We start from the raw sequence: 19,747 nt of genomic DNA on the forward strand, positions 1-19,747 counted from the left end.
TCTCACATTTAAAATAAATAAATTTTAAGTAAAATGAAGGCTCTTGGAGGGCAGGAGCTGCATCCGACTCACGGTTGCATCCTCAGCACCTGGTGCAAAGGAAACTTTAGGGGATGTTTGCTGAGTGAGGGAATGGATGGATATTGAGCCAAGTCTATCCATTTTACAGAAGAGGAAATGGAAGCACAGAGGAGAAATGAAAATCGAGCTGTCCCAGGGCCTGTTGGATGGATGGATATAGGAATATATAGATATGGCTAGGCATGTTGGCTCACGCCCATAATCCCAACACTTTGGGAGGCCAAAGTGGAAGGATCGCTTGAGCTCAGGAGTTCGAGACCAGCCTGGGCAACATGGCAAAACCCTGTCCCTACAAAATACAAAAAATTAGCCAGGCATGGTGGTCCCAGCTACTCAAGAGGCTGAGGCAGGAGGATCACTTGAGCCTGGGAGGTGGAGGTTGCCGTGAGCCAAGACCATGCCACTGCACTCCAGCCTGGGTGACAGAGTGAGATTCCCCTCTCAAAATATAGATAGATAGATAGATACATACATACATACATAGGTAGATAGATACATAGATAAATACATACATACATATATACATACATTAGATAGACAGATGATAGATACATAGATGACAGATAGATACATAGATGATAGATAGATACATTAGATAGACAGATACATAGATAGATACATACATACATACATTAGATACATAGATGATAGATACATACATACATAGATACATACATACATAGATACATGCATACATATGTACATAGATACATAGATAGATAGGTAGATAGATAGATAGATAAGTGGGTAGATGTGTTTCTGGATGAATGGATAACTGGATTGGTTGATGGATAAATGGACAAACGGATTATTTACTGGATGAGTGGATGGCTGGGTGAATTAACCAATTAGTTGATGAAAAAATCACCAGCTGGATGGGCGGATGAGTTACTGGATGGCTGGAAGGCTAAACTGGTCGATCGCTTGATTAATTAACTGAAAGATGAATGGATGGAAAGTCCACCGTGTACTAGTCCCACACCTGTGATGGACAAACATAATCTCCAATCTTCAAAACAACCCTGTGAAGAAGGAATCATCACCCTCATTTTACAGAGGATGAAACTGAGGCTCAGGGGGAAAGAGACTTGCCTAAAGGGAAAGGGAGTCAGGACAGAGGGGCGGCCCCGACCCACCTCATCTCCCTTCAGCCAGGTGGCGACGGGAGGGGGCTCCCCTGTGATGGACACGTCCAGCCTCAGCTTGTTTCCAGCCACAACCACAATCGCATTCTCTGAGGTCTTCCCCGAGCAATCCAAGTGGATCTTTGGTGGTTCTGGTGGCACAGAAGAGATATGGGGACCCTGGAGGTGGGAGGCTGGGCCTTCCCAGTCGGCACGAGAGGATCTCGGAAAAGTTAGGTTCCAACAGCGAGAGTCCCAGGGATCCAAGCCCCCAACCCCTCCTCCCTCAGACCCAGGGGTCCAGGCCCCCAGCCCCTCCTCCCTCAGACCCAGGGGTCCAGGTCCCCAGCCCCTCCTTCCTTATACCCAGGGATCCAGGCCCCCAGCCCCTCCTCCCTCGGACTCCAGTGCCTCCTCTCTCGGCCGACTGCCCCCACCCCCGCCTGTGGGCTCCCTCAGCACCCCCCCGCCCCTCCTCCCTCAGCCATTCCCCTCCTCCCTCAGCCCCCCTCCTCCCTCAGACCCGCCCCTCCTCCCTCGGACTCGCTCCCAGTGCAGCCCGTGGTGCTCACCTTGCTTGGGAACGTACTCCACCTTGATTTCTGGAAGACAAAGAAGAGTGGACGGTTAGGTCTAAACCCAGCAGGCTCCTCACCCCACCTTCACGGCCCAGAGGAAGAGGTGACGGGGTCTGGCAGTCTCCCTGGGAACTGGGGTGCTGGGGACAGGTTCAGGCCCAGGAGCCACCCCTCCTCCCAGGCGGCAGGCGGCGGTGAGTTCAGTGCTCTCCCTCCATCTTCTGACTCCAGCCATGAGCGGGACAGAGGCTTGCTGTCGTCCTCATTCGCACTCAGGGAACCTTAATCCTGGAGGGGGACATCGTGGGCCCTGGGTCTGGGAAGGTGTATCTTATAGTCCCCAGGGAAGGAGGACGGGGCACCCTCACCCAGGAAGTTGAGCTTGGCTGAGAGCGACAGGGCGTAGCCGTCAGGCACGAACGTGTAGTCTCCCTCATCCTCTGGGCGGACGTCGTCGATCACCAGCTTGTGGAACCTAAGGGGTGGGGGAGAAGGGTAGGGTTCGGGCCAGATTGCAGTGGGGACCACTATGGGACTACACCGTCTCATCAGCTTCCCTCAGTGCAATTCACATGCCTGCATTCTTATCCAGGGCTTTGGAATGCTGTGGCCTATGTTCAAATCAGTAGCTGTGTGACCTTGGGCGAGTTACTTAACCTCTCTGTGCCTCTGTTTCTTCATCTATAAAATAGGGGTAACGATACCAATCTACATGAAGGTTGTTGTAAAGCGTCAAAAAAGGTGCAGTGGCTCACATCCCAGCACTTTGGGAGGCTGAGGATCAAGAATTGCTTGAGCCCAGGAGTTCGAGACCAGCCAGGGCAACACAGGGAGACCCTGTCTCTACAGAAAATAAATAAATAAATAAATAAATACTGTTCTTTGGCCGGGCATGGTGGCTCATGCTTGTAATCTCAGCACTTAGGGAGGCTGAGGTGGGAGAATTGCTCCAGCCCAGGTCAAGGCTGCAGTGAGTCGTGATTGCACCACTGCACTCCAGGCTGTGTGACACGTTGAGACCCTGTCTCAAAAAAAAAAAAAAAAAAAAAAAAAAACTGCACCTAGAAAAGTACCTGGCACATAGTCAGTGCCCTATAAGCGTCAGGACATGTTATCATCATTATGTGTCGTTGTTTTTGTTTGTTTGTTTGAGACGGAGTGTCACTCCGCCACCTAGGCTGGACTGCAATGGCATGATGTTGGCTCACTGCCAAGATCCTCCTCCTGGGCTCAAATGATTTTCCCACCCCAGCCTCCCAAGTAGCTGGAACTATGGGCGTGTAACACAACACCCAGCTAATTTTTGTGTTTTTCGTAGAGATGGGGATTTCACCATGTTGGCCAGGCTGGTCTCAAACTCCTGACCTCAAGTGATCCACCTCCCAAAGTACTCGGCCTCCCAAAGTACTAGGATTATAGGTGTGAGCCACCGCGCCTGGCCATTATCATTTTTTTTTTTTTTTTTTTTTTTGAGACAGAGTCTCGCTCTGTCACCCAGGCTGGAGTGCAGTGGCCGGATCTCAGCTCACTGTGAGCTTCACCTCCCGGGTTTACACCATTCTCCTGCCTCAGCCTCCCCAGTAGCTGGGACTACAGGCGCCCGCCACCTCACCCGGCTAGTTTTTTGTATTTGTTTAGTAGAGACGGGGTTTCACCGTGTTAGCCAGGATGGTCTCGATCTCCTGACCTCGTGATCCGCCCGTCTCGGCCTCCCAAAGTGCTGAGATTACAGGCTTGAGCCACCGCGCCCGGCCCATTATCATCATTATTGAGACCACCAGCCGGCATGGTTCCCTACACAGAACACAGGGAACGCCTGCCTCCCACTAAGAGCTATTGCCAGGAAGCCCTGGACGGCACGGTGCTCTCCGGGCATCATGGAGATTATCATGCATTCTGCAGGTAACCAGGTGTTTGTCTTAGGTGTCCACGTGCGACCTGTTGAATTCCAGCTTCTTGTTTTCTGAGCTGGCGCCCGTGTGGACTGTTAGCAGATATGGCCAGAGACTTTTCTCTGCCCATGTCCATGCCCTTGCAATGCGGCCTTGCAGCATCCCCATCAAGTGGTGGAATCTGCTTCCCAGTCCTTGACTCAGAGCTGACCTGGGACTTCCCTTGCCCAACAGACTATGGCGGAAGTGGCATTGGACCAGTTTCCAGCCTGGGCCACAAAGGTCTTGTTTGCTTCCATGCTCTCTCAGGACCTCTGCCTCTGCCACATGAATGTGCTAGGCTGAGCTCACTGGAAGAGGAGGACGTGCCATAGGGAGCAGCATGCTGGGTGCCCAACTGTCCCAGTTGAGGTCCTGACAGCACCCATGCAAAGTCAGCAGGGCCCAGGTCCTGCTACTACAGAGGTAAGAATGAGGCCATCCTGGATCAGCCAGCCCCCAGCCAACCTGCAGACTCAAGATGAAATGAATCCTGATTTATTTATTTATTTAGAAAGAGGGTTTCACTATGTTGCCCAGACTGGTTTCAAACTCCTGGGCTCAAGAAGTCCTCCTGCCTTGGCCTCCCAAAGTGCCAAGATTGCAGGTATGAGTCACTGCAACGAGCCCAATCTTCATCCTTTTAAACCTCTAAGTTTGGAGACGGGACAGGAGTGGTGGCTCACACTTGTAATCCCAGCACTTTAGGAGGCCGAGGTGAGTGGATCACTGAAGTCAAGAGTTAGAGACCAGACTGGCCAACATGGCAAAACCCCGTCTTGACTGAAAATGCAAAAATTAGCATGGTAGTGTGCACCTGTAGTGTCAGCTAGTCAGGAGGCTGAAGCAGGAGAATCGTTTGAACCTTGGAGTTGGAGGTTGCTGTGCAAGACTCTGTCTCAAAAAAAAAAGAAAAAAGAAAAGAAAGAAAAAAAGAAAAGAAAAAGTCCAGGCACGGTGACTCATGCCTGTAATCCCAGCACTTTGAGAGGCTGAGGCGGGTGGATCACTTGAGGTCAGGACTTCGAGACCCACCTGACTGACTAACATGGTGAAACCCCGTCTCTACCAAATACAAAAAAATTAGCCAGGTGTGGTGGTGCATCCCAGCTACTTGGAGGCTGAGGCAGGAGAATCCCTTGAACCCAGGAGGCGGAGGTTGCAGTGAGCTGAGATCGTGCCATTACACTCTAGCCTGGGCAACAAGAGAGAAACTCCATCTCAATTTAAAAAAAAAGTGGGGGACAGCTTGTTATGCAGCTAAAGCTAACTGCTATACACACCCTGCCCCCAGCCACTTCTGCAGCCCACTCCTCACCTGCCTACATGGGAAATGGTGATCCTCTTGCTGGGCCGCACCTCGATCCCATTCTTATACCATTTGCCCGTCACTTTCTCATCAGACACCTCACACTTGAACACAGCCTGTTCTGCGGCCTTCACCGTCAGGTCCGCGATGTCCTGCAGGACCTCCAGCTGTTTCTCTGGTTAGGGAACGAAAGACAGGGAGCTGTCACTACTCCGGTTGGTGCACAGACACTTGTGAGCACCCACTGCATGCCAGGCACTGGTCTAGGCACTGGGGATACCAGCCACGGACAACCCAGAAACAACCCACTGGCCTTGGGAAGCTCCCATGCTAGTGGGAGACGGTGAAGAAAGAAACAAGAGGGAGCAAGGAGGCCTGAGGGAGACAGGGAGGGATCCACCAGAGGATGAAAAAAGCCTCCTAGGCAGAGGCACTGGAGCGTGCAAAGGCCCTGAGGTGGCCAGGCACAGTGGTTCATGCCTGTAATCCCAGCACGTTGAGGTTTTTATTTATTTTATTTTATTTATATATATTTTTTGAGACGGAGTTTCACTCTTGTCACCCAGGCTGGAGTGCCATGGCGTGATCTTGGCTCACCGCAACCTCTACCTCCCAGGTTCAAGTGATTCTCCTGCCTCAGCCTCCTGAGTAGCTGGGATTACAGGCACCCACCACCACGCCCGGCTAATTTTGTATTTTTCGTAGAGATGGGGTTTCACCATGTTGGCCAGGCTGGTCTTGACCTCCTGACCTCAGGTGATCCACCCGCCTCGGCCTCCCAAAGTGCTGGGATTACAGGAATGAGCCACCATGCCCTGTCTAAAACATTCTCTTTTCTTATGGCTAGATATGGAAATACCATCATTTGTTTGGCCCATAAATGACTTGTTTTTTATTTTTTATTTTTACAGAATTATAGACTCCCAAGAGCTTGCAAAAATAGCACGTAGAGTCCTGTGTGCTCTTCACCCAGCCTCCCCTACTGGCGGCGGCGTACATAACGGACTCCAGTATCCAAACCAGGACGTTGACACGTACCAGCACTGTTTCCCGAACTACAGACCTGTTTCTTTTCACCATCTCACTTACGTTTTACGAGGCTCACTCTCGCGGGTACTGGGGGGCGGAGGTCAGGGGGCAAGTATAGACACAGAGTGACTAGAGAGGAGACAACTGCACCAGTCCAGGCATGAGGGGAGGAAGACCTGGGCCAGGCGGGGACAGTGACAGGGGGGCTTGTGGTTGGATTCAGATTTTTTTTTTTTTTAGGACGGAGTCTTGCTCTGTCACCCAGGTTGGAGTGCAGTGGCACAATCTCAGCTCACTGCAACCTCCAACTCCTGGATTCAAGTGATTCTCCTGCCTCAGCCTCCTGAGTAGCTGGGATTACAGGTATGTGCCACCATCTCCGGCTAATTTTTGTTATTTTTAGTTTTAGTTTTAGTTTTTTTTGAGACAGAGTCTTGCTCTGTTGCCCAGGCTGGAGTGCAGTGGCACGATCTCAGCTCACCGCAACCTCTGCCTCCTGGATTCAAGCGATTCTCCTGCCTCAGCCTCCCAAGTAGCTGAGATTACAGGTGCACACCACCACACCCAGCTAATTTTTATATTTTTAATAGAGGTGGGTTTCACCACGTTGGCCAGGCTGGTCTCTAACTCCCGACCTCAAGTGATCCACTTGCCTTGGTCTCCCAAAATGCTGGAATTACAGGTGTGAGCCACCTCGCCCAGCTTTTTCTTTTCTTTTCTTTTCTTTTTTTTTTTTTGACAGAGTCTTGCTCTGTTGCCCAGGCTGGAGTGCAGTGGCACAATCTCAGCTCATTGCAACCTCCGCCTCCTGGGTTCAAGCAATTCTCCTGCCTCAGCCTCCCAAGTAGCTGGGACTACAGGTGCACGCTGCCACACTCAGCTAATTTTTTTTGTATTTTTAGTAGAGATGGAGTTTCACCACGTTGGCCAGGCTGGTCTCGAACTCCTAAGCTCAAGTGACCCACCTGCCTCGGCCTCCCAAAGTCCTGGGATTACAGGCGTGAGCCACCAAGCTTGGCTGGATTCAAAATTTACTTTGAAGTTGGAGCCACCAGATCTCCCTGGTGGGCTGAACACAGGGTGTGTGGGAAAGAGAGGAGTCAAGAACAACTTCCAGACTGGGGGCCTGAGCAACTTCAAGCTGTGTGGAGAAGCATGTGCAGTACAGCCCCTGCCCCACCTGGAGGCCCCGTACCTTCCACAATCAGCTCGGCCTCACACTGGCCGCCATTGGTTATGACCTGATAATGACCCCCGTCCTCCTGGGTCACATCTGAGTAGATGAGGATGTGGCGCTTCCCGTCCTTCTTGAAGCGGTACCGGGCCTTGAAGGAATCCTCCCGAGTCAGTTCCACACCATCTTTCATCCTAGGTGGAATGAGACAGAGAGCGGGATGTGAGGAGACAGCACAGCCCTCGGACTGGGTCGTGGAGAGTCAGTCGGGGGCCCACGCGGAGGGGTCAGAAGGCAGGTCCCCAGAGACAGGAGACATAAAGGGTGGCAGAGGCATCTTGAGTGGTGGAAGGGTCACAGGTCAGGTGAAGGGGAGTGAGAGGGCCAGGCACGGTGGCTCATGCCTATAATCCCAGCACTTTGGGAGGCAGAGGTGGGTGGATCACCTGAGGTCAGGAGTTCGAGACCAGCCTGGCCAACATGGTGAAACCCCATCTCTAACTAAAAAAAACACAAAATTAGGCAGGTGTAGTGGTGGGCGCCTGTAATCCCAGCTATTCAGGAGGCTAAGGCAGGAGAACTGCTTGAATCCAGGAGGTGGAGGTTGCAGTGAGCCAAGATCACGCCATTGCACTCCAGCCTGGGTGACAGAGTAAGACTCTGTCTCAACAAAAAAAAAAAAAAAAAAAAAAAAAAAAAAAAAAGGGCAGCGGGGAGAGAGAGGAGGAGGTCACAGGCCACACACAGTTAATTGCCTCAAGGTATTGGCTGGAAGTCAGGGGACCCAAAAAGATGCCACGGGCAGAGGTCAGCACAGAGGAAGCCCTAGGGTCTCAGAGAAACATCACACGTTGAGGCCTCTGCCAATGGTTTTCCCTGTCCAGGGCACTCTCCCCTTCTCTCTTCACTTATATCTCCACATCATCCAGTTCTCAGCTCAGTTGTCATCTCCAGGAAGCCTTCCCTGACCTCCTGAATCCCTTCCTCCTGGGAAGCTGTTACAGAATCCATTACTGCTCCTTTCAAACCAGTCTCAAAGTGGAACTTTTATATGTATGTATGTGACGACTTGACTAATGCCTATCTCTGTCTCCTAAGCACACACACACACACACACACACACATCACCACCACCACCACCACTATCACCAAATTAGCAGATTATAAATGCCATGAAGGCAGGTACCATGTTGACATTTTTTTCTCCCCATATATCTGATATGTAGAAGAGTACCACCACACAACAGGTGCTCGATAAATATTGGTTGGGTTGGTGAATAGGTACATAGATGGATGAATGGATGGGTAGATGGGGGGTAAGTATGCAGGTGAGTGACTGAGTGAGTGAGTGGATGGATAGATCTCTGGATTGATAGGTCGATGGATGACTAGATGGCAACCTAAATGGAAGAGTGGATATATGAATGAGTAGATAGATGAATGGGTCAATGGGATGGATGGATGGATGGATGGATGGATGGATGGATGGATGGATGGATGGTTGGTTAAGTAGATGGTTGGATGGTTAAGTGGGTGGATGGATGGATGGATGGATGGATGGATGGATGGTTGGTTAAGTAGATGGATGGATGGTTAAGTGGATAGATAGATGGATGGATAGATGAGTGGATGGATGGATGGATGAGTGGATGGATGGTTAAGTAGATGGTTGGATGGTTAAGTGGGTGGATGGATGGATGGATGGATGGATGGATGGATGGATGGTTGGTTAAGTAGATGGATGGATGGTTAAGTGGATAGATAGATGGATGGATAGATGAGTGGATGGATGGATGGATGAGTGGATGGATGGTTAAGTAGATGGTTGGATGGTTAAGTGGGTGGGTGGATGGATGGATGGATGGATGAGTGGATGGATGGTTAAGTAGATGGATGGATGGTTAAGTGGGTGGTTGGATGGTTAAGTGGTGGATGGATGGATAAGTGGATGGATGGTTAAGTGGATGGATGGATGGTTAAGTAGATGATTGGATGGTTAAGTGCGTAGATGGATGGATGAATGGATGAGTGGATGGATGGATGGATGAGTGGATGAATGGTTAAGTAAATGGATAAATGGATGGACGGATGGATGGAGTAGGTGGATGAGTGGATACATGGATAGATGGACCAAGGGACAGATGATTGGTCAGATGAATCAATATTTAATGGAACAGTGGAGATCAGGAAAAGGATCCTGAAGAGGATAGGATGGGTAGAGGTCAGAAATTCTAGAAACAATTTTAGGTGAAGGTAAGGATTTATAGAGAAAAGCTGAGATCTCCTGGGGGTGACTACTGAGTAAAGGTCAGAAATCTCCAAGAGAAGTTGCAAGAGGTCCCATAAAGATCAGGGCAGAGGCAAAGAAGCTTTGTGCACCTGTATGGAGATCAGGGATCAAGGGTCACTTACCACATCACCTGGGCACCCTCTTCTGACACCTCCACTGCCATTTCCACCCGGTCACCCACAAACACCTGCTGGTCCTCGAGAGGTGTGACAATCAGGACTGCAGGTTCTGTGGGGCAGGGGGACAGGAGGTCAGTCATTTCAGGACCCCCTCCAGAATTCCAGTCCCTCTCCAGGCTCAGGCCTGAATCCAGCCTCACCTTTGACGAAGAGCTCAGTGAAACATTTCTCATCCTTCACAGCTACTTCATAGGCAGCGTCATCCGCCAACGTGCACTTGTTGATGGTGAGGATTCGCTTCTTACCAACGTTCTCAAACACGTACCTGATGCAAAAGTCTCACCTCAAACCAGGGCATGTAGCATCCACCTAGCCCTGGTAGCTCTGCTCACTTGTTCTCAAGGCAAGTCTCTCTCTCTCTCTTAGAACCAAATTGTGTGGAAAGGGATTGAGAGCCCAGTTTCAATTATTTATTTTTTTTTTTATTTATTTTTGAGACAGGGTCTCACTCTGTCACCCAGGCTAGAGGGCAGTGGTGCGATCACAGCTCACTGCAACCTAGACTTCCTGGGTCCGAGCGATCCTCCCACCTCAGCCCCTGAGTATCTGGGATCACAGGTACACACCACCATACCCAACAAATTTTTTTTCTCGTTTCTTGGTATCTTCTAATTTTTAAATATTTTTGTAGAGATGGTATGTTGTCCAGGCTAGCCATTCCTATTATTTGAATAACCATGGCGGGACTGGTCATGGTGGCTCACACCTGTAATCCTAACATTTTTCAGAGTTTGAGGTGCGCAGATTGCTTGAAGAGTTCAAGACCAGCCTGGGCAACATGGTAAAACCTCATCTTTACCAAAAATACATCCAAAAAAATCAGTCAGATGTGTTGGGGTGCTCCTGTCATCCCAAGCTACTTGGGAGGCTGAGGCAGGAGAATCTCTTGAACCTGGGAGGCAAAGGTTGCAGTGAACTGAGATCATGCCATTATACTCCAGCCTGGGCAACAAGAGCGAAACTCCGTCTCACAACAAAATTAATTAATTAATTAATTTTAAAAAGGTTGTCTTGTGATGTGTTTGTTGTTGTTGTTGAAACAGGGTCTCACTCTGCCACCCAGGCTGGAGTGCAGTGGCGAGATCTCAGCTCACTGCAACCTCTGCCTCCTGGGTTCAAGCGATCCTCCTGCCTCAGCCTCCTAAGTAGCTGGGACTACAGGCGCCCGCCACCATGCCCGGCTAATTTTTGTATTTTTAGTAGAGACGGAGTTTCACCATGTCGCCCAGGCTGATCTCGAACTCCTGGGCTCAAGCCATCTGCCCGCCTCAGCCTCCCAAATTGCTGGAATTATACATGTGAGTCACTGCATTCAGCTATTATAAATATTTGTTTGAGTGACTGCAGAGTGTCTTAGCATGAAACTACATTTTGGTTGTTTTCCATTCTTTTCTATGATAGCAAATGCCTCAGCGAACATCCTTGTGGCTAAATATGCACAGTCATGATAACTCCTCACAATGCATACCTAGGATTGCACATCCTGAAGACTTTTTAATACATTACCCTTAGGGAGACTCGGCAAGTTACATTCCCACTAGCAACATTTGTGCTATTCTTCTCCAGCACTGGGTTTTAGAATTTCGCAAGGTTTTGCCCATTTGGAGAGCAGAAACACTGTTGTTAAATTTTCTTTTTCTTTTTTTTTTTTTTTTTGACAGGGTCTCGCTTTGTTGCCCAGGCTGGAGTGCAGTGGTGCCATCATAGCTCACTGCAGCCTCAGCCTCCCAAGCTTGGGCAGTCCTCCTGCCTTAGCCCCTCGAACAGCCTGGACTACAGACATGTGCCACTGTGCCCGGCTAATTTTATATATTTTTTGTAGATATGTGGTTTCATTATGTTGGCCAGGCTGGTCTTGAACTCCACTCCTGGGCTCAAGCAGTCCTCCCACATCAGCTTCCCAGAGTGCTGGGATTGCAGATGTGGGGCCACCACACCTGGCCTCATCTATTTGTACTTTTCTTTTTCCTTTTCTTTTCTTTTCTTTTTTTTTTTTTGAGACAGAGTTTTGCTCTTGTTGCCCAAGCTGGAGTGCAATGGCGTGATCTCAGCTCACTGCAACCTCCACCTCCCAGGTTCAAGCAATTCTCCTGACTCAGCCTCCCAAGTAGCTGGGATTACAGGCGCTACAGACATGTGCCACCACACCTGGCTAATTTTTTGTATTTTTAGTAGAAACAGGGTTTCACCATGTTAGCCAGGCTGGTCTCGAACTCCTGACCTCAGGTGATCTGCCCACCTCAGCCTCCCAAAGTGCTGGGATTACAGGCATGAGCAACTGCGCCTGGCCTGTACTTTTCATATAGAGGTGAGTGTGCCCTTTCTAGTTAAGAGTGATGGGCCTTGTCTCCGGGCATTCTCTCTGGACTGGGATCTCCCCAGTACAGGGACTGCCCACCCCACACATACTTGCTGCTTGGTTTGATCTCCTGGCCATTCTTGAACCACTTGAGGGGCAGGTCTGGGTCGCTGATCTCTACCATCAACTTGATCTTGTTGCCTCTGTCCACTTGGTAGGCTGGATCCAGCTTCTTTGTGAATGCTGGAGATTGAGGCATGCAGAAGGGATGGAGGCACGTGGTCCTCACTCCCCTGGTCATCCCCTGAGGCTCCACATCTCCCTCCCCAGGCCACAGGCTCTCCAAAGTCAAAGTGAGGAAGTCAGGAGGCCTCCTATGAACTTAGAGATCCTTGAGAACTCCTCTGGTGGTGATGCAGGGCAGGGGACCCCAAAGTGGGGCTTAGCCTGCAATGGTTCTCGGCTTCACCCAGGAAAGAAGTCAAGGGCAAGCCAGTGGTAGGTAGAAGAAAACAGGTGATTTATTTATTTATTTAGACAGAGTCTCACTCTGTTCCCCAGACTGGAGTGCCACGGTGTCATCTCAGCTCACTGCAACCTCTGCCTTCCTGGTTTAAGTGACTCTCCTGCCTCAGCCTCCCAAGTTGCTGGGATTACAGGCATGAGCCACCACGCCCAGCTGATTTTTGTATTTTCAGTAGAGACGGGGTTTCACCATGTTGGCCAGGCTGGTCTCAAACTCCGGACCTCAGGTGATCTGCCCTCCTCGGCCTCCCAAAGTGCTGGGATTACAGGTGTGAGCCACCGTGCCCGGCCTGAAAACAGCTTTATTGAAGTGGCAGTGTTACAGGCCCCCTGACTGCTCCTGCGGAACAGGGCTACCCCAGAGACAGAGAGCAACGGCTCAGGGCAGACCTGCAGTCAGATCGATACCCACTTTTAATTACTTATAGATTAAGGAGCGGGTTATATGGAAATTGCTAGGAAAAGGATGGTAACCTTTGGGTGGTCTGGTCGTTACCAAGGAAAGGAGCAGTAACTCCTGGCCGTTGCCATGGCCATGGTAAACGGACATGGCACACTGGTGGGCGTGTCTTATGGAAAACTGCTTCCACCCTGTCCCTGTTTTAGCTAGTCCTCAATTTGGTCCAGTGTCCAAGGCCCACCGCTAGAGTTGGGTCTTGCCTCCTACCTCATGGGGACCCCTTGAAAACATAGGTCCAGGGTCTAATCATCAGATACCCACGAGGCTAGAGGTTCCTGTGTGCGGGGCCCAGCTCCCCGCAGACCAGGGCTGACCTGCACTCTTCTTGACCTCGACCTTGGCTTTTTTCAGCCGCTTCAGCATGCCCCGGAGGTCGGTGATACCATACTGGAAGGCGATCTTCTCGTACTCGCTCTTCTTTGCCCCTTTCAGGAGCTCCCAGATCTCCGGGGGGATGCCTAAGTCATCGTCATCTTTCTTTTTCTTCTTCTTCTCTTCCTCCACCACCTCCCTGGGGTTGGGGGAACGGACAGGGGCCATCAGGGAGTGAGGAGAGGAGGATATCCCTCTGCCTTCTTCACTCATTGGCTCTGAGACTCACCCAAGCCACCTTCCCCTTAGGGGCCATTGTTTCCCGCCTGGTCCATTGCCCCAGCCGCTTCCTGGGGTCTCCTGGCCTCTTCCCAGCACGGTCCCCACTGGGTTTTTTTTTTTTTTTTTTTTTTAATTTTTTTGAGACAGAGTCTCACTCTGTCACCCAGGCTGGAGTGCAGTGGTGTGATCTCGGCTCACTGCAGCCTCCACCTCGGCTCACCGCAAGTTCAAGCGATTCTCCTGCCTCAGCCTCCTGAGCAGCTGGGATTACAGGCTCACACCACCACTCCCGGCTAATTTGTGTATTTTTAGTAGAGACGGTGTTTCGCCATGTTGGACAGGCTGGTCTCGAACTGCTGACCTTAAGTGATCTGCCTGCCTCGGCCTCCCAAAGTGCTGGGATTACAGGCGTGAGCCACTGTGCCCGGCCCGCGGGGTATGTCTTTACATTTATGTATGTATTTATTTTATTTCCATAGGTTATTGGGAAACAGGTGGTGTTTGGTTACATGAGCAAGCTGTTTAGCAGTGATTTGTGAGATTTCGGTGTACGTATCACCCAAGCAGTACACATTGTACCCTATTTGCCCTCTTTTATCCTGTGGGGTATTTCTGACACCCACATCAGTGGCTCTCCCTTTCATGTTCAGAACTGTCCCGTGGCTCCCCACTGCCTTCAGGAGGAAGCCCCAGCCCTCCGCCTGGCAGTCACGCCCCAGCTACTTCCATCACCACTCACAAAGCCACCTGAACCAAGCTGCTTGTCTCCTGCTGAACACTTCAGGCTCTCTCTTGCCTCCCAGCCTTTGCACAAAATGTTTCCCTACCTTCATGACGTCTCCCCACCTTCTCTTCCTCCTGGACTCCTCTTCATCCTACAAGACCTAGCACCAAAGTTCCCTTCTCCCTGAGGCATTCCCTGTCCTCCAAGGCAGTGAGTTGCTCGTGTTCTGGGCTCTCACAGGCCCCGGTGGGACCCTCTCTAAAATCACACCAAATAGTCTCAGTCTGTGTCCATGTCTGTTAGACCAGACCCATTTCCCAAGGCAATGAGTGATCTCACATCAGGGACCTGGTCAAACTGTTCTCTCTCCCTGGATCTCAGCCCAGGACCTAGTAGACGGGAGGCCTTAGAAGATGGATGATGGGTGAGAGAGTGACTGAATGCATGGATGGAGCCTGGGAGGGAAGGAAGGAAGGGAAAGGAACAAAGAGAGGATAGATGTGGAGGTGAATGTGGGGACATGAATATTTGAATTGATGTAGAGAATGGTGAGTAAGTGGGCTGATAAGTAGGTGGGTGGGTCAATGGAAGGGTGGGTGGGAGGACAGGCAGATGGGTTGGGGGAAGACAGGTGGGTGAGTGGATGGACTGATGGGTTGATGAGAACTGACTGCACAGTTGGGTGAATATGTTGATGGGAAGTGGCCAACGACGCGGCTGGCTGGCTGGAGATAGAATTGATCAGCAAATGGAATTGTCAGGGATTTGGTTATGGGGATTGACGGGCAAGTGAAGATGGATAAGTGGGCCAGCAGATAATGAGTATAAGATTGCCAATATTTGGCCGGGCGCGGTGGCTCAAGCCTGTAATCCCAGCACTTTGGGAGGCCGAGACGGGCGGATCACGAGGTCAAGAGATCGAGACCATCCTGGCTAACACGGTGAAACCCCGTCTCTACTAAAAAATACAAAAAACTAGCCGGGCGAGGTGGCGGGCGCCTGTAGTCCCAGCTACTCGGGAGGCTGAGGCAGGAGAATGGCGTAAACCCGGGAGGCGAAGCTTGCAGTGAGCTGAGATCCGGCCACTGCACTCCAGCCCGGGCGACAGAGCGAGACTCGGTCTCAAAAAAAAAAAAAAAGATTGCCAATATTTAATTTTTTGTTTGTTTTTGAAACAGGGTCTCACTCTGTTGCCTAGACTGGAGTGTAGTGGCGCCATCATGGCTCACTGCAGCCTTGATCTCCTGGGCTCAAACCATCCTCCTACCCCAGCCTCCTAAGTAGTTAGGACCACAAGCACATGCCACCATGCCCTGCTAAGTTTTCTTCCTTTTTTTTGTTTGTAAAGTCAGGGTCTCCCTATGTGGCCCAGGCTGGTCTTGCACTCCTGGGCTCAAGTAATCTTCCCACACTGGTCTTCCAAAGTGCTGGGATTATAGGCGTGAGCCACTGCATCCAGACTTTCAATCATTTTTACCTACAGAACATCAATTTCACATAGTTCAATCTAACACAAGGCTATCTGTGTGGATGGGTGTGTCAACTGCCCACCTCTTCACTGGTGAACTCAGACACGTATTCATGACCCCATCCATTCATCCTCCACCCACTCCATCCATCCATCCACTTCCCCACCTATTGAGGCACCCATCCTCCCACCTCTCTACCACCCACTCATCCGTACCATCCACCCACCTTCCCACCTGTCTATCTGCACCTGCATCTCCCAACCAAATCCAACATCCCATTCACTCATTACTCATCCACCTACCCATGTAGCCAGGTTGACTGTAATGGCAGATGGGCAGGTAAACAGGTGGGAAGATGGTGGTTAATGGAAGGATATGTGGGTAGATGGATTGGCAACTGGGCAGGTAGGTGGATAGATGCATTAGTAGATGGATAAATAGGCAACTGGTTGGATGGATGGGTGAGTGGATGGATTGGCGGGTGGAAAATGGATGGATGGAAGGATGGATGGATGGGAGGGTGAGTAGGTGGAGGAGTAGGTGAACTAGAGCCTGAGTGAGCAGGAGAGTGGGTGTGAGAATAGTGGATTAAAGGGTGGGGAGGTGAGTGAACTCGTGGCAGATGGTTGGCTGGGTGGGGGTGTGGGTAGGGGTCTGGGTGAATGGATAGATGGGTGAATGAACAGGCAGCCTGATGGGTTGGTGTGTTACATAGTGGGTGAGCAGGGAGTGAACAGATAGAGGTGGTAGAGGGATAAGAAGTGGGTCTAGGAGGAAGCAACGGGCCATGGAGCTTCACCCACCACCTCCTCCCCTTGAGCCCCATCTCCCCTCTCTGTGCCAGCTCTGGGGCTCACCTCTTCTTCAACAGGCCGCTGAAATCCAGCTCACCTGCAGTATCCGACTTCCCTTCACCCCTGTGGCCATTGAGAGGGGGTGTGAGTATTGACTCTTCAGATTCACCCCTTGCCTTCCCCAGTCCTCCCTTTTTCCCCTCCCAAGGGAGAGCCTCCCATGGTCCTTGGGACCCTGGTAAGGGCCTGGGGTCACTTACATACGCTTGAAGCTTTCTAGACTCTGCCCAGCGGCATCCTGACGGGGTGCTGGAGAGAGGTGATGAGAGAAGGGAAGATGAGTTGGAGGCCAGGGTTGATCTAAGACTGAGAGCCCCTCTCCAGGCCTGCACAACCTCTTCTAGGCCCCCTTTTCTCCATCTCTTGGACCAGCACACTCTCACTGAGGCCTGGGCATCCTCTAGTTCTAGACCAGCTCATACTCATTTTCCCGGCTGCCCAGCTCCACCCTCTCTCAGCAGCCTATACCCCCGCACCTGGGCCAGCTTGTCTTTCTCCCTAGGCCTGGACAATCTCATTTCCTGTGCACCCCACATTTAAGCCCTCACACATTCAGGGCTGCAGACCCCCAGAGCCCGTATACCCTCAGGGGTCCATATATGTGCCCTCAAATCCGTGTAACTTCCTGTTAATCCTGTACACCCTCACCCTAAACCTATATGCCCTTATTCTCTAAATCTGGACACTCTCTAAACCTGGACACCCTCCTCACTTCCCAAGGCTTTATGCCTACTTTCTTGAACGTGGAGTGTGCGTAACTCACCTCCTAAGCCTTTGCGTGTGCATCCCAAGACCCTGAACACTTTCTTTTTTTTTTTTTTTTTTTTTTTTGAGACGGAGTCTCACTCTGTCGCTCCGGCTGGAGTGCAGTGGCCGGATCTCAGCTCACTGCAAGCTCCGCCTCCCAGGTTTACGCCATTCTCCTGCCTCAGCCTCCCGAGTAGCTGGGACTACAGGCACCTGCCACCTCACCCGGCTAGTTTTTTGTATTTTTTAGTAGAGACGGGGTTTCACCGTGTTAGCCAGGATGGTCTCAATCTCCTGACCTCGTGATCCGCCCGTCTCGGCCTCCCAAAGTGCTGGGATTACAGGCTTGAGCCACCGCGCCCGGCCAACCCTGAACACTTTCAACCCCCAAATCCAGACCTCCTCCCATGCTAAGTCTCCCTGAGTTTGAATACTCTGACCCCAGAATCTGCACTCCCTCCTCCAAAAACCTGTGCCCACCTCATGCCCATGCCTATGCACTCTCCCAACACCCGGCTGGTACGTCTGTCCCCCACCCCCCAGGCACAGAACCCTTTGCTCTCTCACCCCCCACCAGCGTACCCTCGACGTCGATGTTGAAGCCACAGCTGTCGCAGGTGTCCTTGGCTTTGACCTCAAGGCGGTAATCCCCACGATCCCCCAGTACCACCTTCCCGATGTGCAGCTCCACGGTGTACACCTGGGTCCAGGGCCGGGGGTGTGGGTGCACGGGACCACCCTCTAGAGCCACCCCATATTTCTCAGAGTCCACTCATAGCTCTATCTCCAAGTCCTCACCCCACCCCACAGGGGGCCAGTGGAGACCGAGAGGGGGCTCAGCATCTGATGGCCAGCTCTGTCTCCTCACATCTGACCCATCAGGACTTCTGGGGCCCATGTCCCTGGCTCTCTCAGGCCTTGCCAGGAATGTACATGACCAAGCCCAGATATATCTCCACCCAACCCCAGGCATCCTCCCCTCTGCCTCACACAACCTCTCCCCAGCAGCCCTGCACAGCCTCCATCCTCAGAGGGCCCACTCTCCATCCCGGCTCCAGGCCCACAGCCATGCCTCAGGCAACAGCATTTCTGAGGAGCACGTCCTGTACAAGCTCCACTCCCCCCGCCGGCCCTCTGGCCCACGGGGTCCTCACGTTGCTGGCGGAGTCATGGGACTCCTTGAAGGAGAAGCGGGCGCCACTCTTGCTGCCCAGCTCCAGCCACTTCCCCTTGAACCACTTGATGGTCGGTTTGTCCGGAAGCTCCTTCCCGTTCACCTTGGCCACGATCACTGTGTCCTTCCCTACACGGGGTGAGTAACAGCGGGGAGTGGAAGGAGGCCCAGGAAGGAAACTAAGGCTCTCCAGAGCCCTGGCTCCTCCTCCCTCAGACCCAGGAGTCCAGGCCCCCCAGCCCCTCCTCCCTCAGACCCAGGAGTCCAGGCCCCCCAGCCCCTCCTCCCTCAGACCCAGGAGTCCAGACCCCCGGCCCCTCCTCCCTCAGACCCAGGAGTCCAGGCCCCCGGCCCCTCCTCCCTCAGACCCAGGAGTCCAGGCCCCCGGCCCCTCCTCCCTCAGACCCAGGAGTCCAGGTTCCCCAGCCCCTCCTCCCTCAGACCCAGGAATCCAGGTTCCCAACCCCTCCTCCCTCAGACCCAGGAATCCAGGCCCCAACCCCTCCTCCCTCAGACCCAGGAGTCCAGGTCCCCAGCCCTTCCTCCCTCAGACCCAGGAGTCCAGGCCCCGGCCCCTCCTCCCTCAGACCCAGGAGTCCAGGCCCCGGCCCCTCCTCCCTCAGACCCAGGAGTCCAGGTCCCCGGCCCCTCCTCCCTCAGACCCAGGAGTCCAGGCCCCGGCCCCTCCTCCCTCAGACCCAGGAGTCCAGGCCCCGGCCCCTCCTCCCTCAGACCCAGGAGTCCAGGCCCCGGCCCCTCCTCCCTCAGACCCAGGAGTCCAGGCCCCCGGCCCCTCCTCCCTCAGACCCAGGCGTCCAGGCCCCTGGCCCCTCCTCCCCCGGGTTCACCTCACCAGTCTCCACTGATACAGAGTCCGGCTTCTTCAGGAAAATGCCAGTAGGCTCCTCTACAGTCGGGGACTGGTCCTCGGGTGGGGCTTCTGCTCAGGGGACAGGATTAGGATGAGGAGGTCTGAGATGGGCTGAGGAGGGGACAATGGGCCGCTTTGGGGAAAGGACTTGGAGACAGTGAGGGACCCTCTGCTCAGAAACCAAACATCATGGGGATTAAATGACTTTTCCTGACCTGGGAAAGGCCACCTGTCACCCTCATGGCTGTGTGACCTTGGCCAGGCTCCCCCACCCCATTGGGCCTCGGTTTCCTCATCTGTGGACTAGAGGGGTGGGAGAGGTTTAGAGAGACTGG

At 52.3% G+C, this 19,747-nt stretch overlaps 1 protein-coding gene across 1 annotated transcript in view; it reads right to left on the minus strand.

The window, feature by feature from the left end:
• MYBPC2 (myosin binding protein C2) overlaps window positions 1–19,747 on the minus strand; it is a 41,576-nt gene that overhangs the window by 19,314 nt on the left and 2,515 nt on the right. The window contains 14 exon segments of the mRNA XM_017882082.1: window positions 1,218–1,357; window positions 1,778–1,807; window positions 2,152–2,258; window positions 5,033–5,198; window positions 7,248–7,420; window positions 9,639–9,744; window positions 9,836–9,960; window positions 12,105–12,237; window positions 13,294–13,490; window positions 16,624–16,683; window positions 16,821–16,869; window positions 17,950–18,067; window positions 18,522–18,670; window positions 19,395–19,481. Of these exon segments, the coding sequence (XP_017737571.1) occupies window positions 1,218–1,357; window positions 1,778–1,807; window positions 2,152–2,258; window positions 5,033–5,198; window positions 7,248–7,420; window positions 9,639–9,744; window positions 9,836–9,960; window positions 12,105–12,237; window positions 13,294–13,490; window positions 16,624–16,683; window positions 16,821–16,869; window positions 17,950–18,067; window positions 18,522–18,670; window positions 19,395–19,481 (1,640 nt within the window).

Source organism: Rhinopithecus bieti, unplaced genomic scaffold (genome assembly GCF_001698545.2).
Source record: "Rhinopithecus bieti isolate Rb0 unplaced genomic scaffold, ASM169854v2 scaffold_12070, whole genome shotgun sequence".
Classification (NCBI taxonomy): Eukaryota; Metazoa; Chordata; class Mammalia; order Primates; family Cercopithecidae; genus Rhinopithecus; species Rhinopithecus bieti.